Below are 27,735 nucleotides of genomic sequence, written 5' to 3'. Positions count from 1 at the left end.
TGCGAAGGGGATGTGGAAAAAACGACCCTGCCTATACCATAGGGTTGTTGTGAGCACCCAATGAGATAATTATAAACTTCATAAATAATAAAATATAATGCACATACAGTCTTATTATGAGATTGTAGTTCCTGTAATGATTATGGATGGCTCATGGGCAAAGGCTGAATTTATTTAAAGAGTCAGAGAACTTCTTTAGAATTTTCTGTGGTGGGGAGCTCAAGGAGAGGTGAGTATTTCCAGGATGGTGTGGAGTATCCACTTACTGGATTAAAATAAGGAGAAAAATACAGAGGAAACAAAAAAGAAAATAATTGCCTCACGGGTAGCCAGGCTGTGGAAGAGCCTGCATTACCCAAAGCCATGGGACTCTTTCTTCAGCCACTAATTGGTTGGTCCTAATTGTGGCTAAGCATTCTTCTGCTCAGCAGTTTCTTTCTTCTTTTTGAAATCCCAAATCGGCATGTAGCATCTATGGTGTCCACTGGGTACTCCTGACTGCTAAGAGCTTGAAATGGCAATAGGATAATATTCCCCCGAACAGGCAGCACTTTCTTTTCCAGGGCACCCTTTTGGAATCCTGAAAGCAGACTTTACCATCTCAACTCTGATGGACCCAGAAGAGATGAAAGACCAATTTCTGAGACAGGTGAGACTTCTGCCCACTCTTCTAATTCTGATCAGTCAGATGATTTGACATGGCAAGACAATCTTAAAAAGCCAATATATTAAGGTGGAAAACCTGTGGAATATGACCTCATCTTGCACCACTGCCATCACTTTGGCTCATGGTCACAAGTTGGTTATGTGGCACGATCTTTTTGGATCTTTTCTTACCCTCTCCAATGTCTTTCCTAAGCTTTTTTTTTTTTTTTTTTGGTCAAGACAGCACAGAGGGATCTGAGTTTGGGTCTTAGTTTTGCCCTTATCCATTGTGTAGCTTTGGCCAACTTAGTCTTTCTGAGCCTCAGTTTCCTCATGAAACAGGAATGATAATGTCTAACTCATATGGTTGGTGTTATGATTAAATGATATATTCCATATAAAGTGCTTAGCCAATAATCTGACACATAGTTGGTGCTCAATAAACATTAGCTATTATTTTTGAGCAGGGTCTTGTTTTGTCCACCTTGGCTGCAGTGCAATGGTGCGATTATAGCTCACTGAAACCTCAAACTCCTGGGCTCAAGCAGTCCTCCTGCCTTAGTCTCCCAAAGGGCTGGGATTATAAGCGTGAGCCACTATGCCTGGCCGGCTATGATTATTATCAACATTATCACTGTAGTGTTCTGAATATATACTTATTCCAGACTTTTTTGGTTCTTAGAAACTATTGTGCCATGGGAGACTGTGAAGAGGAAGAATTGTTCCTAAATACTAAGAGAAAAGCTTCAAGCTGGTTTTTAAACATGGTCTAAGGACATATTTCTCAATTATATCAGATAATAACCACAGGATGTCAGTGCTAGAGAGTACCCTATAGACTATTTAGCCACAATCTTAATTTTACAGACAAGGAAACATTGGCATTTATCTGTTAGTTCATTGCAATTTATTCATAGGCCAAACAAATATCACCCTGGCAATTCATTCTAGAATTTCACAAAATCAAGTTTCTAGAAAGACCAGCAATATGTGTGTGTGAGTATATAATGTATATGTGTTTATTATAAATTTTACTGATATAAAGAATGTATAGCACACAATTTACAAATTATAATAAAATATACAATACTCTTTATTGTAATTTCATAGAACCAACTGAATCTTACAAAATACTCATGATTTTGGAAAATTCACATGAGCACATGACTGCATGCTTGCCAGGAGTGGAGGGGGGACTGGAGAGCTTTCAGTATATTTTGCTACTGAAAGGACAAGTACGAATGGTGTAATTTAGCATCTGATAACTTTCAAGTAATAAGACTTCAGTGCTGAATATTAGGTCAGAAAAGTTAAGAATCTTTTTTTTTTTTTTTGGTAGGGGTTGGTAAGGTAGACAAAGGAACTTTGAGTTCTCTATGTTGTTTACTTTTTTTTTTTTGAGACGGAGTCTCCCTCTGTCGCCCAGGCTGGAGTGCAGTGGTACGATCTTGGCTCACTACAAGCTCCGTCTCCCGGGTTCACGCCATCCTCCTGCCTCAGCCTCCCGAGCAGCTGGGACTACAGGTGCCCGCCACCACACCCGGCTAATTTTTTGTATTTTTAGTAAAGACGGGGTTTCACCCTGTTAGCCAGGATCTCCTGACCTCGTGATCCGCCTGCCTTGGCCTCCTAAAGTGCTGGGATTACAGGCTTGAGCCACCGCGCGCAGCCTGTTGTTTACTCTTTAAAAAGTCAAATGTAGCATATTTGATTCTGCCCTGGGTCCTTCAGCACTCCTCAAGGGTATACTCATTGAAGCTTCTGACACCAAACTAGAAGCCATCTACCTTCTGCTTTAAATTGAAGCCAGTGGGGAAACTGAGGTCAAAATAGGGAATTCTGTCTTCTGGTCAGCTTTGTCAGAATGTATCTATTCCATAAATGGGATGACCATGTTAATGGAGAGAATTTCTACATCACAGACTTAAAGGACGGGTTGGTGGGGACAAGGCGTATGTGGGGGAAGGCTGAGTATATATTGTCAGTTTTAGTAGAATTTTAAATTCCAAATAGAAGGTAAGGAAACACCTGTAACCAGCTTACCCTAGTTTCAGGATTGGGGACAGAAAACATTTTCAGACACCTACACACAGTGATCACAGCTTGATTTGGACTAGTGGTTCTTACCCCCTGGCTCTTCAGAATCCTCTGGCAAGGTTAAAAAGAAAAAAGAAAGAAAGCAAAAAAAAGCCTAGCCTGGTCCAATCCTTAGAGAGATTCTATTTAATTGTTCAATGGTGGAGCTCAGGAGGTACTCCTGTTTTTTTTTTTTTTTTTTTAACTCCCCAGTGATTCTGATGAATAATCAGGATTGAAAACCACTAATGTAGTCATCTGTTTTAGTGTTCTGTCATTAAATAGATATATATATTTTTTGCTAACAAAATTGATTTATGTATTTTCCTACTGGTAAAATGCTAATAAAAAAAGTCAGGCAGCTGGAGGGAGGCTAAAAACAATTACGGGGTATGGATATGCATAAAGCGTATATGGATGCATAGTTTATGGCTAAGAGGACCATGAGGTAAAAAGACCGCATCAACACTTTCTCTCTTTTTGATGTTTCAGATCCAGGAAGTCTTAAAGCTTACATTAGGTCACGAACAATTCAGACTGAAATGGGTCAGCTTCGAAGTGAACAAAAAATAGCACAGTTCTATGGATATGCGGTTTCCCTTTCATGAAATCTTCTCTGGATTTTGAGTAAATTTTAATTTTGTAATCCCTAGTAGAACAAGATTAGGAAGAACTCGAGATGTGCCAAAAAGCATAGAACTACAACTAACACAAAATAAGACTACACATGAAACCTGCATCCCTGGATTTTACAGAATGAAACAGGGATGCAGGAGAAGATGAGTGTATTTGGGAACAATAATCTTGGGAATGACAAATGAACTTCTATTAAGAATTTAAAATAAAAAACCTGAACCAAACACCAAAAATCCTGAAAACAAACTCCATTAATTTAACTAGAAAATTACAAGAGGATGGTAGCGGTCTAGGCAGCTAAGTGGGGCTACACTTCCTAATAAACCAAAGGAAACTTTCTTTACTTGTCACAAGTTATTAAAGAGATTTCAAATTCTGCAGAATTTGAAAGTAACAATTTTATCACAATACATGTTAATGCTAGTTATTTTTCCTAAATTGAAATCTTACTACATGGAAGTTGGAAAATTCTAAGACAGACTGTTCTCAATGTTAAAATATATTTTCAGAATAATATTCTGGCATACATTTCCTTTCTTGTTTCTCTCCAAGTGTCCTGGTCACCCAGGTGCACGCTAGAAGACAGCAATATGTCAAATATAGTAGCAACTTTAGTCTGAAATGTTTAAAGTTAAAGTTTATTTATATTCTTTGTAGGAATATCAATAAAAGACCTCAAACGTATCTATATCTGTACATGTACAAGAACCGTCAAAAATTATTCACAGAACAAAAATAAATCTTCTTTAGAACAAACCCAGGTAATGAAATGCAGATATGGATCTCACATACGGAACAATCTAAATGCTACTAGCACAAAAATATGGCTTTAAAAATAAAATAAAATCTTGGGTTTTGTTTTTCTAAGGTGTATTTCTTTCTTGAAATAAAAAATAAATTATTTAGAGCTATCATTGTAAAATAGTTGTGTGTTAACACACTCTTATTAAGGCCCTGGAGATGAAAAACAAAATCAAATTTAGAATGTAAATTCCTCACCGGTGTAACTCAGGTTAATGTGTTGCTGTCTGCTTAAGTTAATATAACTAGGAAATGTCTAAGCACCAGTCAAAATTTAACCTAATTTACTATTTAACTTTTCTGAAGGTGGTCATTGAGTCAATTAGTATTTAACCTTTTGTTGAACTGGGAAATTGAAATGTTTCCCTTGAAAATTTGGAAATCACATAAAATGATATTTACACATAAATATCTGTACCCCCACAAAGATGATGGAGGTCCATAAAACACAACTTCTGCGGAAATCTCTCTACAACAACAAATAAATCTGGTTTTAAGTCTCAAACTAAAAAAACACCAAAAACTTCCTAGGGTCAAATGAGGGTATTTAAGTGGAAGATAGAACTGAGTAGGAAATGAAAATGCATGCTGAAATGCAGGCAAAGACTACCGCTTTCCTTTCCTCGGGAGCTCACTGCATTTCCCAAGTCTTGCTGTGTTGGTTACTCAAGCACTTGAGACTTAACTGATCAGGAACTGAAACTACTTATTTCTGGATCCTACTCTCAGATCAGTGATATTCAACTTTATTTCTATGATTCCCCATGGTATCAATGATATCTAGGGTTCTTGAGACAATGCCAAACCAAGTCAATTTCAAGTCGCTTTAACTTATATATACATATAACACATATACTACATTTTTAAGGATGATAGAATGACTGTCATAAAATCTAAAAAACGAGAGCACAAAATCTGAAAATCTCAAAGTTTAGGAATCATTGCTCAATAAAATGGATTAACATTCAGAAAAAGGAAGCCCCAGGAATTCTGTTTTGTGTGGGTGTCTGCATGTGTTGTCTACAGAGACTGCCTTTCTATGTATCTATGTATTTTAAGAGTGGGCAAGGGATATAAATCTTCCTGTTTCCTGGAAACTCTGGGCTACTGAGAAGGCTCTGCTTATGCATTCATTCCCTTATGGGTCATGTCTCTTCCTCAGGTTCTTTCACTCCTCCTAAGATGTTTATTCTATCTCATGCAAATTTCATCACTTTTGTCCTTCCTAAACCCAAGAGTATACATAATTGGGTCATGACAATGAGAATGCTTCTAGAACTAGTAACAATCATTCAAACATGAAAAGAGACTCTAAATAGAAATTCAACACTCCAACATTTCTTGCTTTTAAGAAACTAAATCCTTCAACTGACGTATTGAAAAAACAAAGTATCTCAAATTATCGGCCCCCAGGTAAGGGGTAGGAAGGCAACTATTTACTGCTCTATTTACTGCTGGGGTAAGCAGGAGATTTCACTATTAGACTTGAAAAAGGGAAGGGGAATGGAGAAGGGAGCCCTTTTGGCTTTCCACAGTTGATAGGAGAAGGTGGCCTCCAAAGGTGTAGCTGAAAATGCAGTGAAGCTGTGGCATGTGGCTGTTGGGTTTGGCCCTGTGACAAGTCTAGTCTGGTGTCAAGCATGTGTGGGGCTCAAGGTCACAATAGAGTAGACTGATGGGACTGAGGTAATGCTGAAGAGGGTTCCTTTCCCACGCTCAGTCCCATAACCAGCCTTCTCAGGAACTGCAAGCTAGAGATGACTAAAACTAACCCTTGATGGAAGGGGAAACAAATATGAATGCAAACTCACTTGATGGCAGTGATTTTGCTCTGGGACTTCCAAAGAAGAACTCTGTTCTCAATCTGGTGTACCTCTGAGAACACAGTGAAAGCCAGGGGTCTACAGAACCACAGACGCATAAACAAAGGCCCTGGGTAGACTAAGATCTGAAAAGCTGTACTTCCAAAGTCAAGCTCATTCTTAAGGGCATATAGTTAATGCTCATAGCAGTCTTAGGTAATCTTTCTTTTTCTTTCATAGTCTTAACACCATCACAGAGAAACACAGAAGCAGACCAGTCAGAGAAAGCTAATTCTGACCAACTTGATACCATATGAAAAAAAGCAAAAAGCTATAGCAGCATGATTACCTCACTTTACCACATTTTTCTTACCGTTAGACTGCCATAAATCCAAACAGTACCTTGGTGATAGTGCTTGGAACACGGTAAGTGCTCAAGTGCTTGTTATAGTTACCTAGTTATAATCTCTCCTCTGACATGGCTTTTATTGCAGAGACTCAGGGAATATGATGACCTGATGGAAATGTGACTCTTTTTGCTGCTTCAGCTCAGATTGCTTATTGCTTCAGTAATATAAAAGGAATATGAAGCTCTTTTCTGACTCCTACCAACACTGTCCTCATTAATGGTCAAGTCTGTTGTCAGCTTGACATGCACTTTACAAGCACTTCACCTGAATTCCAAATTCCACTCAACCCTCATCTATCCTGCGACCCACAATGTGGTGTTGTTTTGAGGGAAACAGGAAGTGCAAGACATTGCTATCTTAATCTATTTGCCCCCTCTTCAGCCATGTACCTCCTCCCAGCAAAACAAAGTTATTTACCTATTTGAACTGAGGGAAAGCCAATTAAGAAATAGCTCCATAAAAATTATCACCTGTTGGTGGCTTCTCTTCTTAAAAAATCCTTCAGAGTAAGTTCTACAGATTGCAGCATTCTCTAAAGAAATACTGAGAAAAATGTGTGGACAGGAGTAGGCTCACAGGATAACCTAACATTTAACATCTGTCAACAACTCTGAACTTTTAGTTTACTTGTAATGCTCTTACTATTATTATTTTTTGCTATTTCTTCTTCATTCAAGATAACCTGCTAGTAGAAGGCTGCATAATCTGTCCAAATGTTTTGGGCATTAAATCTTCCAGTGAAGACAGCCCTCTAAGGAGCTCCCATAATGCTAATAAGATACATTCTATCCATCAAAAGCACATTTGATTTTTTTTTTGGGCTTCTCTCAATTCCCAATATAGGTAATTTTATCAGCCCTCTGTAATCCATAATCAGCACTTAAGAGCTTCCAAACCTCAATGGCAAGATATCACCCACATTACATACTTAAGGCCAATGAAACTGACAATTCTCTTACCAGGTTTTCTGTGGCACAACTGAAGGCTTTTACAAAGAATGAATTAAACATGGCTTGAGCTGAGAATAGCCAGAAACAATAATAGATCTATGCTTACATCCCTCCTCCTTCAACAAAGGACACTACACTTTGCAACAGTTAGCTCTTTTTCCTAATAAAATAAGTGATTTTGACCACAGTGTGCCCTCCGCTTGGAGAGAAGGTGTAAGAATTTGCAAAACAAATACCAAAGGTGAAGAAAATGTAAAAGTGCCAAAACAGCTGGATATAAAGTGTGCAGATCAGATAAACACAGTGAGAAACTCCCATTTTAGATCTCTGTCTGGCAGAAACAGGGATTGCTATGAAATAAACGGTTTTAAAAGGTTGTGGCTTATGTGGCCATGGTGAGGTTGCTGAAACATAAAGTCCAACACAAAGATCCACCTGAGAGAGGGCAGAGATCAAGAGGTTGGAATGCAAGCCTGGGACTCGGTGAAAAGGAGGGCTTGGTGTCTGTTGGCATCACTCAAAAGAGGGCACTATACATGTTCCCTTATAAATAATCTGTTGTGGGGAAACACTCACTTGATGCATATGGCTCCCTCAGGTCCTTTTTTTTCCATCCCCTTTTTCTAGAAAAAAAAATTCTTTAAAGCTTATAATTTAAAATCAACATCAACTTATTCGAGAAACATTGTTGCTTTCTCAATATAAAACAACTGCTTAGATCTTGCTTAAAGAGGTTCAGGACCCTTTTAACATTATATCTGAACAGCATAGAAGGCATGAACTTTTCCTATTTGTGCAGTTATATGTACATATGTATGAATATATATGTGTATATATATTTGTATATATAATGTCTGTTTAACATGTAACACGCCATACTTCTGGTAATCAAGGTTGCATTCAAGATGATATTTCACACCTTTGGAAAAAAGGAAATGAATTCATTTCCATGACTTTTTCTGTTCTATAATAATAAGGCTATAGATGACAAGTGTTGAAACTGGGTCATTATTGTCAGATCTACCAGCATGGGAATAACAATTGGAATGTGCCATCCTGACACTTTCAATTTTTTTCTTTTTCTTTTTTTAAACATGAGCAATCATCACTTTTAAGAGAGTGATGCTTCAAATTTGGATTTCCTTTCTTTATTGAGGGGATAAGGGGAAGAAGCACTTTAAAAGTTAAAGATGGAGATAAAATTACCCCCCATAGATTTGCTAGTACAATGGATAAAGTCTTTATCCCAAACAAAAATTATAACGTAACACACAGAAAAAAATTTTAATAGGAAATATTCAGAGATTCCAGCTATGGTATGGTTAGCCCTTTTCTGTATGGAAGAAAGGGTGTTGATTTGGATGGCTTATGGACAGCTATTTAAATACCCTCTCCAGGGGAGAGTAAACCCTGTTGGTGACGACAGCTCCCACCATGGGGAGGAAAGCGCAGTGAATGTGTGAAGATGAAGATGGTACGTGGAGAGACAAGTATTTATAGCTTTGTAAACTCTAAAGAGGAAAGAGAACACCCTTTATTACCATTGGGGTTAAAAAAAAAAAGCCCCTATCTAAAAGAGAAGATTCCCATCTGCTGTAGACAGAGGAAATAAACATATTGACAGGAGTTCCATCGAAATTACTCCTAAAGTCCAGTTTTGATGCAACAGCTTTTGTCTGTGTCCTCTGAAACAGTGAATCCCCAAATCAGATTAGCTTCCAACCAGAACCAGTCTTGGTTATCAGTGGAATAAATTATTGTTTTGTATGGATCTTGGTATTTGCATGTTTTCTGAAAGGACAAGGGGGCCAGAGTGGGGTTTTTAAACTAGTAGATGAATCCCTGAAAAATTCCTTCTCACAATGTCCTATTGCACTCCATGTGCTTCTATCAGATAGATGCTTGGTCTCTACCTACTGAACCTACAGGCTCGTGTCTCACTCACACAACAGTTCCTACTTTACTTCCTCTAACAACTGCAGTGCTTTCAACAAGAGGAAAACAATAATAAAAATAGCAATAATCAAAAAGGTAATCTACATTATTAACTTCCTTTTGGTATATTACAGTGATATTTTCTGTACATGGCCCAGAACTAAGTTCCCTATGTACATAGAGATGTGGGGGAAAAGCATTGACCTTGGAAGTCACTGCCTTATGCCCTGAAAGACAAGGTTCCTTTCTTCATTCAAGAGTTTCTCACCACATTGCCATTGTGAAGTAGCAACATTCTGTAAACCTGGAGGGGCTAGGTAAAGGTCTGGGGATAGGAGAGTGGATCAGTTTCCTTCTGTCTCCTTCCACAGTCTGTCTATTGACAAAGCCCGTCAGCAGCTGCTGTTTTTGAATTCACCATTCTCCGTGATGGAAAGCTTGGTGGGGTTGGTGGGGGAGATGCCATTGCGGACCTGCATGCTGTACCGCTCCTTCACTTGGGTCAGCGCGCTCATCAGTCTGGTGTTGGCTGAATCCAGGGACACGATCCGTTTTTCCTACAACACACCAATCATGCCTTTATTCAGGCTATAGGCAGGAGGTAACACGCTTTCTTTACTGAGTGACTAGTCCAGTGCTTTCTCTCAAACAGCCGTATGCATGGTGCTTCCCAAATGGAACGTCTCTGCCTCTTTCTCCACACTGGTCAGGTTCAGCTTCCACTGAGCCCAATGGGTCTGTTTATTTTTTGTCTCTCTCTCTCTCTTTTTCTTTCAGCATAGCAGGGCTTTTTATTAAAAATCTCTTGGGACATTAGACTTTCATGTAAAAGTGATACCATGTGTTACCTGAGACTATGCAACAGAGGTATCAAGCTGCCTTACTATACTAAGTGCTTTAGGTCAAAATTGAAACATGGAAATTAGGTGGCAAAGAAAGAAGCACCAGAGGTTTCATTTCGTAGAGGAGAAGAGCATGTGATCTATGGGTTCTTAGCCCCCAAACAGGGCATATCAGTCACATTTGGAAAGAATTCACATTGTGCTCAAAATTAAAACAATACATGGTGGCAGTGTAGAGTCACCAACAAGGTGAGGATGCAACAGCAAGAGGGGAAAAAAGCAGCCAAAAAGCTCAGACCGAGGAGTTACTTGAATATGGGGAGGGAGATGTGGCTGAAAAGGGAATGCCATCAACATAACACATGAGAACAAACAGAGAACACAGGCTCCTAGACCCATTCCAGCTCAGAGTTACTCCAGGAGGGCTGCCCAATACGGAGATTGCTTTCATTTTACTTTTGAGTCTCTGAAAAAAAATGCTTTAGAAACAATATTTGGAAACCAAGCATTGGTGAATATACACACATAAAAACCAAGGGGGAAAAAAAGAGGGAAAAAAATAGGCAGTCTAACTAAAGGAAGTAGGACTACCTAAAATTTTTTTATAAAATCATTTTACCAAAACATTATCAGTCTGATAAAGATTAGGTTAGAAGAGACACCCTAATCTTAGCTTCAGCAGCTCAGTAAATCATTCCAGAACCTTTCTAACATGAAGTCTACAGTTTTCAGAAAACAACACAGGAAACAGTCTTTACCTATGCCTGTAAAATTAAAAAGAAAATAGCATATGGGGAATACCTCCAAAGCCAAAAGGAGCTTTACTACCTTAGGGGTCTTTTAAATTGACCCTGAGAAAAGCATGGTAAAGTTTAGTCATGGTAAAGTTCACAGAGGAGGTAGCAGGGCTGAGGGCTGGTGCTGCTCCTTGCTATTAAAACAGCAGCTACCCAGGGCTGTCACGTAGTGCTACACTTTGGGACACATGCTACTGGGAGCAAGAAGAGTGAAGACCACGGCCCTGGGGGAAAATTTAGGTAAAATCACGTACCACCTGGCATCAAATAATACTTCCCTTTACTCTCCTGCTTTCTGGGGGCAGGAAAGCAGGATCTGTAAGGTAGCAGTGCTGGTGGTCACAGTTTCAAAGTATATTAAAAAAAAGAAACAACAACAAACTAGCTCTTGCTTGTCATTATCACTTAAAAAAAATATCTTTCTTTCCCTGATGGAGAACTCAAGTGGTAAGATATACAAAATCAGCATTATTAATGACCCCATGCATCTGGTATAAAATGCTTTTCATTTTGGGAAAGTAATTCATTTTAAGGATAGGCAAAACTAAAGGAAAGAGCTGCAAGGCTTCTAAAAAATAATAATTGAAAAAATTATAACCAAAGAAGTTTACTGGGATAACAAATACAGATCTTTGAAAAGCCAATAGGTAAGAACCGGCCAGTGAATACTAGAAAACAAGAGGTAAGAGCTAAATGATATTCCCCCCTCCCTACCCGCATTATTAGGAATGATCTCTAAACTGAGTAACTGATAATTTCTTGAATGATTAAAGAAAAGATATTTCAGAATTGGGATAAATTATAAGGCCTCAATACTAAGGAAATTAGGATTCTCCAGGGTTCATCCAAAAATAAATCATTCATGAAAAACTTGATTTTTAAAGGGTCAAAAAGAAGGCTAAGAATGACTGTAATTACTTATTGCCTAAAAAGGTAACAACTGAAGACAAACAGCCCCACTACTAAACAGCAGAAAGTTTCCACATAAAGAAGCTCCCTTTGTGTTTCCCCCTATTGCCAACCACTCAAAATAAAACAAAATAGTTAAAAAAAATCAAATAGAGACTTATGAAAGTCAAGTTCAGTTGGCAAAAGATGCTCGGATATTTCAATTCTGCCTGGATTGTAAGGGAAAGCAATCTAGTCCACACCTGACAGGAAGGATTTCCATGTGGGGAGTGGCAGGAGCTGGAATGTGTAGGAGGCCAGTGCACTGGGCCAGGGCTGGGAACTGCTCAGCTAGAGAACGGACGCAGGGTTTACTTGCCTGTTTGAATAATCTCATCTCCATTTATGACCTGTAATTTAACACAGCGGAGATATCACTTGCAACAGTAACTAGGCAGCTGCTTTGCTTCTCATAGGAGGAAGCCCTTCTCTGTTCTCCACCTGAGTCACATAGAGAGATCCTGGGAGCCACAGTGTCTCCTCATGCTCAGGGGTGAAAGGTAGCACATTCTCTGGTCTGATATTTAAGAAATGGATCCTTATTATCACCACTAGGATCCCTATGGCCCCTAAGCTACAAGGTCCAGGATAGGTGCTTCTGCCACTCACCAAAAGGAGGGCTCATCCTTTTGCAGTTCCTGTTAGAAAGCGGCTGATGCAGGCCTGTGCCTTGTAGCATGAAATGACTCAAGAAGAGGCAGACGTTGAATTCAGGGACAAGATTTTCCTGGTGGGAGCACAGGGCTGCTGACAGAGATGAAAACCAGTTTACTGGGCACCTGTCTGGTAGTGTTTTGGGAAGTGTTGACCTGAGAGTTACTTCTCTGGGAAGCTTTCACACCAAACATGTCTTCATTCTATTAAATGATGCCAGAAGGGCTGCTCTGCTCCATCATTCACTTAAGAGAGAAGATTTATCCTTACAAAAGAAAGGATCTGATACAAAAGTCATTCATTACAAAGAATGCCAAAAGATGTTTAAAGTCATTTGCTATAAAAAGATTTTAATGTATCAATAAGCCAACAGTTGGAGTTGAGAAACCTTCCTTTTAAGGACATTATAATTTTTAAAAATTTAACTATAGTATTTAGGATTTGTGCTATGCATGGTGCAGAGGTTTTCCAAATATAGTTTAGTGAATTCTCCCAACTATTCTCTAGGGATCCACAGTGGGTTTCTGGTAGAATAATTTATTATATAGTAATATCTGTGTTTGGGTAGGTAATTTATTATATTTAACCAATCATAGTATGATTTGATTCATTAGTTGAGAGTGGTCCTTGCTGTTGAGTGGTCAGTGGAAGCAGCTGGATATTCATCTATGAAAGGTGCCTTGATTCTACCAAAATAGTCCAGAGAACCAAACCATTTCAAAACCACTGCCTTGAAGTATGGACGCAAAATATTAACTAGCTTAGCCAGACCACCAGTCTGACAGTGACTGATGGTTTGAGGATAACTTTTCTCCCATTCCTGCACATGACACCCTCCTGGTTAACTGAGAGACAGTCCTTACTTTCCAGAGCATTTGAGTCCTGATAAATCAGATTCCCTCCCTGGCTTTTACCTCCTATGCCTAGCAGGTGACTTCTGCTTTGTACCCAGTCGCCTAGCCCTAATATAAAATTAGGGGGTGGGATAGAAATCTTCAGGAGCTAATCATGAGGCTGTCCTGTCAGCCCGTGTACAGAACCACAGCTGTGGCACACCCAAGCTCCCTCTGCTTAAGACTATTTTTTTTTTTTTTTTTCCAAGACAGGGTCTCACTTTGTCGCTCAGGCTGGAGTGCACTGGTGCAAATACGGCTCACCACATCTTTGACCTCCTGGGCTCAAGCTATCCTCCCACCTCAGCCCCCCAAGTAGCTGGGACTTACAGGCATGAGCCACCATGTCTGACTAATTTTTGCATTTTTTGTAGAGATGGGTCTCACCATGTTACCCAGGCTGGTCTCGAAATCCTGAGCTCAAGCAATCTGCCTGCTTCAGCCTCCCAAAGTGCTGGGATTACAGGCATCAACCACCTTGCCTGGCCAAGAATGATACTTTTAAACCAGCTGAAATTATTTAAAAAGTATTTTATTGCTTAGCACTAACATCTCTCCTTGTGTGGTTATTGATAGAACTTTTCTTGCTTTATATTGCTATATTGAAATTTCCAAAGTGAAAACCTACCAACATTAGTTTTCCTGACTCAATTGCCTTATTTATCCAGGCAGTTTTTCTTAAGTCTCTGGGATGAATTTTTATAGTGTGAATAGTGAGACGGCCTAGTCTCCACTACCCTTACCTCACCTACCCTGGGGGCAACTAGAAAGATTTCTTTCAAAGGACCAAGTAAGATAATTACTATAGACCTTTCTTCTGATTCTCAGCATGTCTAAGTATCCAGAAACAATAGAGGTCAAGAATCCAAAATATTTTAAGGAACTGTGCTGATTGAGACAGCATCCTCACAACTCTCACCTGACTTCCAAGTCTACTGTGTTTAAAGAAGTGTGAGGCCCATAAAGCATTCTTTCCATGACTGCGCTTTCAGCTTCACTCTCAATTTTGTTGAAAAATAAACCCCATTCCACATGGACTCTGTAAGGAATCTAGACTGTTAAGTACATGTTTAAGCATACGGAGGGCTCTAAAATATGTTGATTACTAGCTGATACCTAGAGAAGGGAGTAGGCTATCTATGCATCAAATCCTTGCTCTCATTTTTTATTTCACAGCTTAGGGTTATGATATGGCATTTAAGGTTGAAAAATGCAAACCTAGATTGGCTATCTTCAGGGAAGCAACACATTCAGTGGCTAGATCAGCCACTATCAAAACTATCAAAACTGTACCTGCTTTTTGTTATTTGCTTCACTATAAGAAATACAACCATATTTTGCAATGATAAAATAAAAAGGAGTTAGAAACATTTCTTGCCTCCTGGATTTTGCTCTAATCATTGACATGTCCCTATGAGGTGCTCTTGGCAGCCTTTATCTCATTGGTGTCACAGGTGTGAGCTACAGTGAGCAGAAGCCTAGGTTCTGATTTCAACAACCTTTTCTTTTTTTAAAGTTTTATCAAAAGATGCTCTCTAAGCACAGCACCAACAAAGAAGAGCGGCCAAGCACATTCCAAGCAGCAATGCCAAACCCTAAACCAAAACAACAACAAGGAAAGGTACCTTTTTACAACCTTGTCTTTCCCTGGCAATTCCATTACTGTCTGGGGCAAAAGGTTGATGGCAGTGGACGTGACTGACAAGACCATGAACAGCACAGCCAAGCAATGGTCAGTGGAGGTCACAAGCCAGACACATGCAGTGCACTTTTCACAATTACCCCCTTAGAAAATGCCCTCCTTTCCATAAGGAAAGAAGCAAACCGCATCATGCACTAGGTTGAGATTTGTCAAGCAACTGCACTAAACACGCTAATACTTTGCTGAGTAAACAGACTTCTCACCAGTGAAAGAAAGGAAAAGTAATGGAGGTCACATAGACACTCATTTAATCTTCAAAACGTAATGTCCAGAACTTTTCAATGACCCATTTTCTGGTACCTGCCTTGGCATTTGCAAGGGTGTGAAGTCAGGAAATAATAGTTATTATAAACAAGTGCCTTCTATTAGATTCAAAGCCTGCTTACCTGTGCATCAATTATTTTCTGCTTTGCATCAATAACTGCTTGCATCTCAGCATGATCCTTCTTCAGTTCTTCTTCCACAGCCATTAGCCTAGAATGTGGCAGGGAGGAAATATCAACATCTTCAAAGAGAGGGCTAACTAGTGTAGGGAACAGGAAAACTCAATATCCTCTGCCCTTCTTAATAAGACACCTGCAACCATCTTTTCTTTCTTCTCTGCCACCTTGGAATAAGACATCTAAGGTCAATTTTTCTCCTTGTGCCTGGGTCCCACACATTTTCATCTCCTTTGGAACAGTAATCCCATAATCATTTCCTCCCTCATCTCTCTCAGATTCCTTCCTGAGCACAACTTATTTCATCTTAAAATATCAAATCAACAAAAACCAAACAACCCTCTCTTAATCTCAAGTTACCCTATACCTGGCCCACTTTCTCTTCCCTTGTACAGCTGAGTTTCCTCAATGAGTACTCTATACATAGTATGTCTAGCTTGTTTCCTGTCCACCATTCACATCTTAACTCATTGATGTTTAATTCTGCCAGTCTACCCAAACACCTCTCAGTAAGATGGTCAATTACCTCCACACTATTTAAACAACAAACAGTTCTGTTTACTTGACTTGTCCATAGCATTTTACAAATATTGAGGCACAGTGGTTATGAGCATGGAATCTGGAGTCCGGGGTTCAAATCCTGGTGCATCACTAACTATGCGACCTTGGGCAAGTGACTTAATGAATTTGTTGCCTGTTTCTTTATTTGTAAAACGAGAATAATAATGCGTAGGTGGAGGCTGTGATAAAGATTAAACAAACTATTATGTGTAAAGTGCTTAGAAAGGTGTGTGTCCCATGGTGAGTGCTATACAAGTGTTTGGTAAACTTTACCCTCCCTTTTTCTCCCTTGGCATCTGCAGCACTCTCAAAAGAGGTCCTCTGGCCCCAAAGATATTCCATAAAATTCCTTTCCATATTTCTGGACTCATTTTGAAAGATTAATTTAGTCTTGGGCATTGGATATTTACATTTTTAAAACCCAGTTCTCTAAGATTTCTCAAGTAAATCACCAAGTTTTAGTTTTTTCTAATTGTTATGGTTAAAGAAAAACAGATTACCTTCATAGGAAGTGCCCAAGGTCTCATATTTAGGATATTTTAAGAGATACAGTCAATCATCACATTTGTACTCAGTACAACAAGGATAAAAATAGCTTTTGCTGCCATTCCTTCAAGGTTCTGTGGATCATCTCAATTCTTTGTCTCCCTAACTAGCCCACATCTGCTGCCAGGTGATGTCTAACCTGCTGATTATGCTTTTCATCTGGCTGTCCTTCTCTTCCTGCTGTCTTCGGAGCCGCTCCTCGCTGTCCTCCAGTCGGGCCTTGTATTCCAGCAGCAGCTTCTGCATCTGCTGCTCCTGCACCAGCAAGCGGCGTTCATATTCCTCCAGTCGCCGGCTGGACACTCTCAGGCGCTCCTTCAGTTTAGTAATTTCTTGTTCATACTAGGGCAGACGAGGCAAGGAGAGAAAAACTGGAGTTACATTGCTTTTAGAAATCAATGATTTTCTTTTCTTTCCTTTTTTTTTTTTTTTTTAAACAAAAGAAACCCTAAGCAGTGTAGCTAGATGCTGGCTGTGCTGTCATTCCCTATACTGTTCTTAATATTCTTTAAAATTATCAACTGGCATAAATGTTAATGGAGCATTGCCTTCCTTACTAAAATTACATTTTAAATCTTAACTTGGCATTCCAAATTCTACATATGTATGTATCTCTCTCTACACTAGGCTACCATTGGTATAAGCCACATCCAATCTGTGACGGTATCAAATGAGAGAGGAAAAAAAAATAGATGAAGTACTTAAAAGTCTGACAAATCACTTAAAATAAGCCAAAAGTCAGTTGTCTATAAGAGAAAAAGATTCTGTGTCATCAGCTGCACTGTAGGATCTCTGACGTGTCTTAGCTCATCAGACTGCCATTCCTTTGTTCTACTAGAATCACCCCTTTAGAGAACAAGCAACATTTCTGTAATGTTAACCCTCTAAATCAATAAATAGACTTTCATGGCAGAGGTTATTGCTGCTTTCTTCCCAACTATAAAAGTGTAAAATATTCCAGTCACAGCACTAAACAAAGGCCTACATGTTCTCTAGGGCCAATTAATATTGCTTCTTGGCCCATTTTCACAATATGACTCACCTGCCCAATTTTGTACTGCCTGCTGGAACATACATGTCTGTGTTCTAAGAAGCTTCACATAAATTCAGTGACTCCATTAGTTACATGGCCCTTTCCTGTACTGTAGTTGCTGTGGCTGGGGTTTGAGTACACTGGAATCATCATGCTGATAAAAAGAAGCTAATTGTCTGGTTGCCAATTAAATAATATAATTCTATATATGATGTCAAGGTTCTTGTTTGATAACCCTTTTTCTCCTTGTCAACTTTTCTTCAAAAAACAAAAACAAAATCTAAACAACAGATAATATCCTTTTAACAATCATCTATAGAGTTATACATTCTTTATCCAGAAAAGGCAAAAACAAACAAACAAACAAACAAAAAAACGAAAACAAAACAAAACTAAACTAAAATCAAAACCAAATTGTTACCAAGATAAAAAAAAAGTCTTCCCCTAGGGTGATTTTGTCCTTGGGTGAAGACCAACAAGTTTATGGAAACATGAAATATTTACCTAAAATGACTACAAATGAATAGCAGAGTGTTCTCTAGATTAAGGCATCTACATTAAAAATAAAAATAGTAGCTGCCACCCCCCAGCAAGATGAACATTTTCCACGTATATTCACACACACACATTCACACACACCATGGACCTATTTTACATAGATATGTGTAGGATGATTAACATAAGGGGTAGAGGTGAAGATGGGGGTGGGAGGAGTTTATGTTCTTAGCTAGATAATCCTTTTAGAGGCCTGCCATTTTGGGATCAGTAAGTCAATGAAGCAGACTAGGTTCTACCTTCTCAGCATGCTTGGCTTCATCTTGATTTTGCTCAGTTTCTTCCACATCCTCTTCATACTGCCCATTGTTCAGAACCCAGGCTGCTGTCCTCTCTACTGGGGACATTGTGGCAGAGTCCACAGGTGACTGAACCTGCATCAGAAACAGTTATTAGCATTTCCCCTAACAGCTCACCCATGTGCTATGTTTCACAAACAGCTATTCTTGGAAGATGTTAACTGTGATCTCTCAGTTTTCTAATTAATGCTCTTAGCTTTAAGTATTATTCTACTAATGCCAAGGCTAGGGGTAGGGAAAGAGAATATACATTTATATAAGTGCAAACCATTCTGAATAGAAAGTTATATGTAACATATCCAAAAGGCATCCTTATTCTCCCTCTAAAGAAAGTCAAAGCCTTAAAATTGTTAATTTGCCCAGTGGTGCAAATACTGGTAGGTAACAAATTGCCTGCTGAAATTAATAAATGACCTCTACCATAAAAGTCTATTGATGATAAAATAACAGGAAGAAAGCATAACCTGAGGGTCAAAACATCTGTTTAGCCTAGACACAATCAGAAACCAAAAAACTGATTAGTGCTAAACAAACTCACAAAGTGCTCATTTATAATCAGAATGGCAAATATTAGGTTGGTGCAAAAGTAATTGTGGGTTAAATGGCAAAACCCACAATTACTTTTGCACCAATCTACTTAGTTTTCATATTAATGATTTAGAGAAAAAGAAGGACAAGTGATGCTGGTTATCTTTACAGAACACTGACTTCATGATAGATTAAGACCACTCAAAGGTCCTTATACTGGAAAATTTCTTGAATACAGGATCAAAACGATGGATACTGGGTAGTCTATTTTCCTAATCTACTGAATAGAGATACCAACACTGTCACTACCACCTATCTCGATCATCTCATAGGGAGCTGTGAGGATAAGACAATATATATCAAAACTCTTTGGAAACTTCAGAGTGCTACAGAGAGGTTAGATGTCAGTCATTACTATATTTATGTTTCAAAAACTGGCACTAGATATTACAATTTATATTAGGCTACTGAACATTAGTACTTTCCCCACAAACAATGATGGAAACACACAATTTTTTCCCCATCTGTCCTGCCTCAGAAAGAGAGAGTAAGCTACAGAGAGAGTGCAAAACTTGGCATGTGAGTTAGCCTTTTATAATTAAATAGAGGGATTTGCATTTTGAGGACCAGAATTCTATAATTTCATAATTGAAGGGCATTTTCTCTCCCATCACAGCTATTACATCTTAAGGATCTTTCTATCATTCTGAAATAGAACTCAGTTAAACTCTAAATAAATATTTTAAAAGAAGGGGTATTTTGATAAACTGGAGAGTGAGGAAGACCAGATTAAAAAACTGACTGCAGAGACTAAAAGGTTATCAGAGATGGGTTGGGAGAGACTTTAAAACTTGCACATGCAAAAGTAACACAGGGACATTTCTTAAAGATGTGAAGAAGGATCTGGTTTAGCTGATTTACAGATTATTGATATATATCAATAAAAATAGCTTCATGTCTGAGGATGGATGTGCATAGTTTATATAAATAGACATGTACACACTAAGCAATTGTGAATGAACTTCTAGAAATTTCTACTATTTTATTGGTCAAATCTTATTTTCAGCCACTTCCTAATATATCCTAGCACTTTCCTTGGCATACAGTAGGTGGTCAAAATAATAAAAATAAAAGTGACAAAATAGATCAATCCTAACTATTCCTTCTATTAATGATAAAGTCTTCACAAAATTGTAAAAAGGCTAGAAATATTGAATAAATAAAAAATAGTTATTGTGCTGGATTGAAAGGAAACAGAGGTGATTTTTGTTTCATGATTTTTTTTTGTTGTAATATGTTCTTCAAATGAAAAAACTATATACTATCTTTTATATATTCTTGGTCTTATAAGTGTTGCTCTTATTTTCCAATTAGTCAATCTAACAGGCATCATATCATACAGTTCTTTTAAATGATACTGACTAGTTAAATGCACAACAGATACTCAATAAAATATTATTCATTTATTATTCTGGATTATCTTTAGAATTAATTACTAAAATATAATTTATTACTAAGAGAATATTCTCTGTTTTTCCCCTAATCCTTTGGAAGGGCACCAAAGGATTCTTTTCAATGATTGTTCCATCTCCTTATAAGCCGGATAAACAGCAAAAAATATCTCTAGTTTATAGTCCAAGAAATTGAGGGAGGAGGTAAGTGGTTCAGATCCCATCTTGCCTAGGAATAGCCTTAGAAAGAGAATTTATATCCACTTTCAACATGATCATCAAAGATAATGAAACAAAAACAACAAAATCTAAACAACAGATAATATCCTTTTAACAATCATTTATAGAGCTATACAACAGGAATTCCCATTAGGAATATCTTCCCTTTGAGATAAAGCTGCATAGGGTCTCCCTGGAAAAACAGTAATGCTTTAGGGCAAAAGAGCCTGACGCAGCAGTTTCACTGAGACTACAATTAGTCACAGCCTGGCTATGCTGAGGCCAGTTCCTTGTTCCTTGCTAGTATTTACTAGATATAAACAAGACCAATTGGTTTCAGCTTCAGAGTGTGAAATAGTCGGATTCCTATAAACGAATTTCTGCTATGAATACCAAAGAAAGGGCTGATTAAATTAATCCATAAACTTTGGGAGTTCTTGAAGAGGTTGGTTAGGAGACAGCTCAACAAATCCAAATGTGAAAACTGCAGCATCATATTAATAGACTTGTCAATTATCTATTTTAAAAGGTCTCTTCAAATTCAAATTTCTAAGATTAGGGTACATGATAAATCTGAATGACTCATATATTATACAAAAAGTCTATTATTTGTACAAAGTACATGATACATAAAAAACAAAATAGAGAGGAAAATAAGAAAAAAGCAATCCAAACAGAGGCTGAAATGGGTTAAAAAATTAAGACAGTTTCTTGAAAAAAAATTTATCTGTAAATTTTTTCACCAGGATTTTATTTCCTTCCTACTCATTAGACGTAGAAGACCGAAGCCAGTTACTGTGCAGACAATGGCCACTACTTTGTGCTGAGATATAAATGGAATTTGCAGGCACAAAGCTACTGATAATTACAGCCACCTACAGAACAATCTCCACAAAGAAATCCTCTAGTTTCTGGGAGAGAATTCCCCAACACAATTTGCAATTAAAATATGTAAAGGAATTTGCCTTAAAAATGTGCTGATTATATAGAACTTCAGAGGCTTCATGGGAGTGAGATGAAGAAAGCAAGCAAGAAACAGAAAGATAAGAAATAAAAAACTATGCCAGGCGTGGTGGCTCATGCCTGTAATCCCAGCACTTTGGGAGGCCAAGGCAGGTGGATCACTTGAGGTCAGGAGTTCGAGACCAAGCTGGCCAATGTGGTGAAACTCCACTACTACTAAAAATACAAAAATTAGCCAGGCGTAGGGGCGGGCACCTGTAATCTCAGCTACTCAGGAGGCTGAGACAGGAGAATTGCTTGAACCCGGGAGGCGGAGGTTACAGTGAGCTGAGATCACGCCACTGCACTCCAGCCTAGGCAACAGAGCAAGACTCTGTTTTGAAAAAAAACAAAAAACAAAAAACTAATGATGTAAGTTCAAAACAATGAACCAAAAGCCAGTGTGAGAAAAAAAAAAGAAACTTGAACAATCAAAATAAAGTGATTTATGCTTCAACTGATATGACAGTGGCACCACCAGCAAAAGTATAAACTAAGATTAATATTCAAAGCTGTACCGGACATCTCACTGTGCCTGTACCCCACTTCATGCCAAAAAATATATATGTGACTCATTAATGGCTGTGACACAAAAACTAATTTTTATATTGGTTGTTTGGAGACTGTATGCATTTCCCACCTCCCATCCATCCAGGCAGTCCTCTATTTATAACCCACAGAAACATTTATTATGTGCTTATGTGATAGCTATTACATTTTCCTAAAGAAAAAATGTTATAAATGACAATTGGCTCCAGATGACCACAAAAAAGGCTATGTAATTTATAATATTAATAAACAATCAGCCTGAGTCATGGGCCTTCATGGAGTCACAGAGGACTCCATGATACAGAAGGAAAGGGTAAGCAGAATAAAAGAAAGAATCTTTATTTTCCTTTTCTGTACAGGGCTGGGCCTAAGCACACTTTTGAAAAGCAGGTGGAGGACACTTTTCCTGTCCTGTCCCTCTCTGCCAGATCTCATGCCCTTCACTAATCTTATCTTCAGTGCCCTTGTGCTGCTCTAAGTCCCTGAGTAGATATGTGCTTCTACACAGTATTCTGATTTCTAAAATTATGTATTTTTCCTTTCTCCACCCAATGAACACCTTAATTCTCTGAAAGTAGTTGGTCTCAACTAGAGTCTAGCACAAAAGTGATGGGAGGAAACTACTTCACAATAAGGTGGGCATGACTGATAGCCTCCTAACACATACATTTTATGTTTATATATACACACACATTTATGTATAAAAAATACATATGATACATATAAAAGATACATATTTTTCCTTTTCTTCAAATACAAATGCTTACTAAATCAAACAAGTTGGTAAATCTTTGGGAAATATAACAAAATAAAAATGAAAAATTTAAGACTGTAGAAAAACTTTAGTACTCAGTAAAAAATGACCAAGTAGGAGGTTTAGCCCAGGAAGTCTGCTTCCAGAAACAGTTTAAGTTAGTCATGCTTTTCATCCCTTCTTCTATTTCTGTATCCAAGGATTCTATAAATAATCCAATTAAAAAAATCAAAGTAGGTGTAAGGGGCTCTGATCATAGCAGACTGGAGGCAGACGCAGCCATATCAGTAAGTGCCTAAACTGTAAAAATGCAAATATATTACAGATACAAATTAGGATTTTATTGCAGTCTCCCTCCCCAGTTATTTTGCTGCATAAAAGGATTTGTCATAGAACTCTTTTAATCTCAAACTTTCTAGTACTATCATTAGGTTTCAAAAAAAATTCAACTAACACAATGCTTTTTCAGGAGAAAAATCTTTTTAGATGAAAGATATAAAAAGATATATATTATATATATGAAAAATTACATGAATGTGTATATATATATTTAACAGTAGTTTGTTTCAAAGGGAAAAATATGTATTGATGCTTCAAAATGTAATATGTAAGGAAGAAATGATTAATTTCTGGGCAAAGCTTTTTATTTGTCAAGAAAAAAATCAGAAAATCTTATATTATGATTGGATGTGATGTTAGCTGGGCTTGTCCATGTAAATAGAAATGTAAGGGATCTGCAAATGTTCAGAATACTTCCTTTTCCACCTGTGCTTCTATCTTTTTAATCTTTCCTTTACCTTGACTCTCTATGTGTTCAAGTGTTTATTTTTCTAGCCATTTCCAGGAAAAGGCACATGGGACTTTGTATTTCCAGAGAGAGTTGAGGGATGGAATGGAGAGCAGTCACATTAAACTCTTGGCTCAGAATGCAAACCTTTATTCTGGAAGCTTAAGAAAAAAAATTAAGAGGGATTAATTTTCAGATTCCCAAAATAATAGTTGGTTTTGCCTACAGATTTTAAGTATCTAATTATTCATTCAACATCACCGATTTGTTCTAAGTGTAAACTGAGGTAGTAGCTCTGCTGCTTGAAGAGAAGGGGGCCCCTGCGTGTTTGTTAGACTTTTAAGGGTAATGAGTCAAACTTCATTCTGCAGTCTCACTTAGGCAGAAGCTTCCCCAAATTTTCCTTTCCTCTTTCCATTTAAAGGTTGCTTTTAAGTGGAAATATTGTTAACAATAGGATTTCCCAATGATTTACGTATAAAGAACCAAAGAAACAGATGGACCAAGTAGAAGCCACGCCCCTTCAGCACTCACGCCTACCTGCTGTGTCTGTTGTCTCTGGATTGCTCTCACTTTGGGAACAGGGCTCTCTCTGGAGGAAGAGGATTGCTGCCGGGACCGGCTCCCATTCTGCACAGGTTCGGCCACCAGGGCTGCGGACGCCACTGACATGCTCCCGGTGCTACGTAAGGAAGCACTATGTGGCAGGGATGGTGGGGCTTTGGCTCGGGCACCTAACCCACCCTGGTCCACTCTTCGGATCTGGGCCTGCCCAGTACTATTTTGTCGTGGCAAAGCAAGAGGTATGTGTCTATCTGGCACAGTGTGCCGCCTGGAGAAGTCCTCACTCTGAGTGCTACGTTTAGTGAAATCTTCCATGCTGCTATTGCTGGGTCCACTAAGCTTGAAGTCTTCACTGTTACTTTGGCTTCTGGAACTGGCAGTGCTTAGGTTCTCCAAACTGGAATCTATAGAGGCCTTTGGCATTGCTGGAATTGGGTTATTGAGGTGATAGACAGGGTTCTGGAATGACAAGGGCTGAAGGCCACCTGGCTGGTTCAAGGCTGGGTGCAGGGGCCTTCTCACTTGGGGTGCACTTTGGGGAGTGCTCTGGGTTTCCCGCAGCTGTTTGATGCTGGCCACCTGGGTTATGGAAAGCTGGCTTCCGGTCAAGCGTATAGGCACATCAAGCATGACAGATGCATGCTCCACTTGAGCAGCATGAGTGTCCTGGAGGTCCATGAGGGAGACGCTCCGACCATTAGGAAGGCTACTTTCCCTTTCATCCTTTTCAGAATAAGTCATGCTCTGAGAGGAGGCTTGCTGAACCAGCAATAATGTTTTCCCTCTGAAGTAGCTGTCTGTGTTGTCCTGGCTTGGAGATTTTAGTTTATGCAAATCACTGTGGAAAAGGAAAGGACACTTAATTTCTCTTGAGACAACTTCAACATGGCTAAGATGCCTCAATTCAGGCATGTGAACTCCTCTGAAGGTTCTTATGTGGATACATACATTTCTTTGGAAACTCAGATTTTATATAATTAGGGAATTATTACAATTGTTAGAATAAAATCCAGCATTTTTACTTTTTCCCCAAAAGTAGAGAATAACACTGTAGATACCAACCCATCACTGTCTTCAGTTTTAACCAGGATTCCAATAATTTCCTAGTTAGGTTTTAAACCTTCCTGAAATATTCCAATTCATACTTACTTATCTAAACCTTCAAGAGAAGTTCTAAGTACACAACTGCAAGGTCCCTGCTAAAGGCACAAGTCTTGCCAATCCATAACACAGTCTAAGCATCAACATTGTATCTACCTGTCCAGCTGACATAGCCAGCTATAAAATGGTTTTCACCGAGGTTCTCCATGGTTTTTGAATGCTATAACGTATAGAAACATGAATTTCATAAAGCCTTTGGTCTTCCACTAAGCAAGACAGAAATTTTAAAAATATGCTGGGGAATATATTATAACTCTCTATACTACCATTCTAGAAAATAAGTTATCCCAGATCTTGTGCATTATGATGACAAATAATTGAACTGCTCTCAGGTCAGATGAGTCTTTAATTGCTTATGATTTTAAACTTGTAAATTCAAAAAATAGGTTGAATATACTTCTGCTAAATCTGAACATTATATTTCTCTGAGATATTGGTCACGTCCTCTCTTTCATACCTGTCAGTGGGGTCTTCAAATATTTTCTGCAGCCCAGAGGAGAGGCTTCCACTGACATTTGGACTGGAGTTATGTTCAGTGAAGCGTCTCAGTTGCTGTTGTATTGGCGTAGGATTAGTCAATGACTTGGTAATATCAGCAAGAACACGAGGGAGAGGCCCCAATTTTGCCACGGTCGCCTGTAGGAAGGAATTTTCACCCTAATTGGATAATAAGCATTGCGACATCCACCATAGATTGTTTTTGGCACAACGATGGCCATTGATGGAGGGGTGTAGGTTGGAGGGAAGGGTAGGTGTTTGCATATGGGAGTGGCAGGTTCATAATGCATTGTTATGGAGCAGCAGAACCATGGCGTCGAGATGAATGGAGGAGGCGAAACAGGGTGCAGCAGACATCGAGGAAAGAAAGGAAATTGAAATCAGGATTATGCAAATAAAAATTAAAAGACATGCTCAAAACTACCAAACTAATGCCATTCCAACTAAAATAGACATGCGAAGCAAACTAAATCTCTGGGAGGCTAGTAGATCAAGGTGGGGGAGGGTAGAGAAGAACCAAATTCCTTCTAACCAAAAGAACTTCAAGACCAGAGGATCAGCTAGCATGATAAACTTTCAAAGAAAAGGGATCATGTGAGAAAAGAAATGCATGCCAACATATAAGAAGGTGCTGCATTCAGGAATCCAGAGTACTGCAGGGCACACAGATGATACTGCCATCCACTATCCCAGTCAATCTCGGGAATCCCGACCCACTGCCAACTGAGTTTCCATCAGAAAGACAATTTTTGTTGTTAATTTAACAATAAAATCAGGTAAACTTTCTCTATGAGATATGTCTAGATGTATTCCTGGTTCCCAGGACCAAACACGGATTAAAAAGGAGAAAGTGTATTTACACAGCAAAGTGCGTTAAAAAGACCTTGATCCTGAATAAACCAAGCCCATTTCACAGGAAAACTGAACCTGCATCCCACTGAGATGCAGTTATTCAACAAAGACTAACTCTTTAATACTTGCGTTATCCATTTCAATCATTTTTTTCTTTAGGGAATTCTTACTCTCATGGGGTCTTAGGGGTCCCCTTCAACTGTCAGTCAGTTTGACATAGCTGCCTTTGGGTCTCTGCCTTCTCAACAATCAACAGACTCTTTTACCCTACTCAAACAGGTATAGATGCCACCAATGCCTTTACTTGCTCAACAATGTTGGGCTATGATTCATATGAAAAGGATTTACCTTTGGCATAGTTGCAACTTAAAACTCTAGCTAGCATTTCTAAAAGTGAAAAAAGGTCCTCGAGAATAAGGAACAGTTTACTGTTTCCCAAATGTTTTAAGCATTGGAGGGCACACTACCACTTATGTTTCCTCAGCAAAATGGCCTTTGTTAATACGTTTTATTCCCCTTCAAATTTTACTGGTATATCACTTTTATTGATAGGAAAATAGAGGAAAACAAATCATTATCACAGAAAAATAACTGTCTTTTGAAGTTATTCTAACATACCACCACACATATTTATAAAATGCCTGTAGCAAACAAAAACATCAATAAATAATTATTGTAATAAGCCTAGCCAAAGTCTATTAGACTATTTTTTACTACCAAATCTATTCCTTTTTGTTAAATTCCAGAAGGAAGAAAATGATTGGCATGGTGTATATTTACTTATTAATACGGTACATAATAAAATTCTTAGCAAACAAATGATTAAAAATAATTGTTCTCTGTAT

General features: G+C 38.4%; 1 protein-coding gene across 3 annotated transcripts in view; it reads right to left on the bottom strand.

Moving 5' to 3' along the window:
• Positions 1-8,452: 8,452 nt before the first annotated feature.
• RASAL2 (RAS protein activator like 2) overlaps positions 8,453-27,735 on the bottom strand; it is a 381,092-nt gene continuing 361,809 nt past the window's right edge. Inside the window, exons 11-16 of one of the 3 annotated variants that reach the window (XM_011981452.1) lie at positions 25,998-26,197; positions 24,356-25,217; positions 18,466-18,600; positions 16,778-16,980; positions 15,478-15,565; positions 8,453-9,812 (exon numbers count right to left, since the gene is read on the bottom strand). In XM_011981452.1, the coding sequence (XP_011836842.1) occupies positions 9,648-9,812; positions 15,478-15,565; positions 16,778-16,980; positions 18,466-18,600; positions 24,356-25,217; positions 25,998-26,197 (1,653 nt within the window). In that variant the 3' untranslated portion in view covers positions 8,453-9,647. The remainder of the gene's footprint in view (positions 9,813-15,477; positions 15,566-16,777; positions 16,981-18,465; positions 18,601-24,355; positions 25,218-25,997; positions 26,198-27,735) is intronic. The other 2 variants (XM_011981450.1, XM_011981451.1) reach the window with 2 other exon arrangements.

This window comes from Mandrillus leucophaeus, unplaced genomic scaffold, assembly GCF_000951045.1.
Source record: "Mandrillus leucophaeus isolate KB7577 unplaced genomic scaffold, Mleu.le_1.0 Scaffold226, whole genome shotgun sequence".
In the NCBI taxonomy this organism is placed as follows: Eukaryota; Metazoa; Chordata; class Mammalia; order Primates; family Cercopithecidae; genus Mandrillus; species Mandrillus leucophaeus.
Note: the sequence above shows the minus strand (reverse complement) of the source record. Positions and strands in the feature narration are given on the sequence as shown.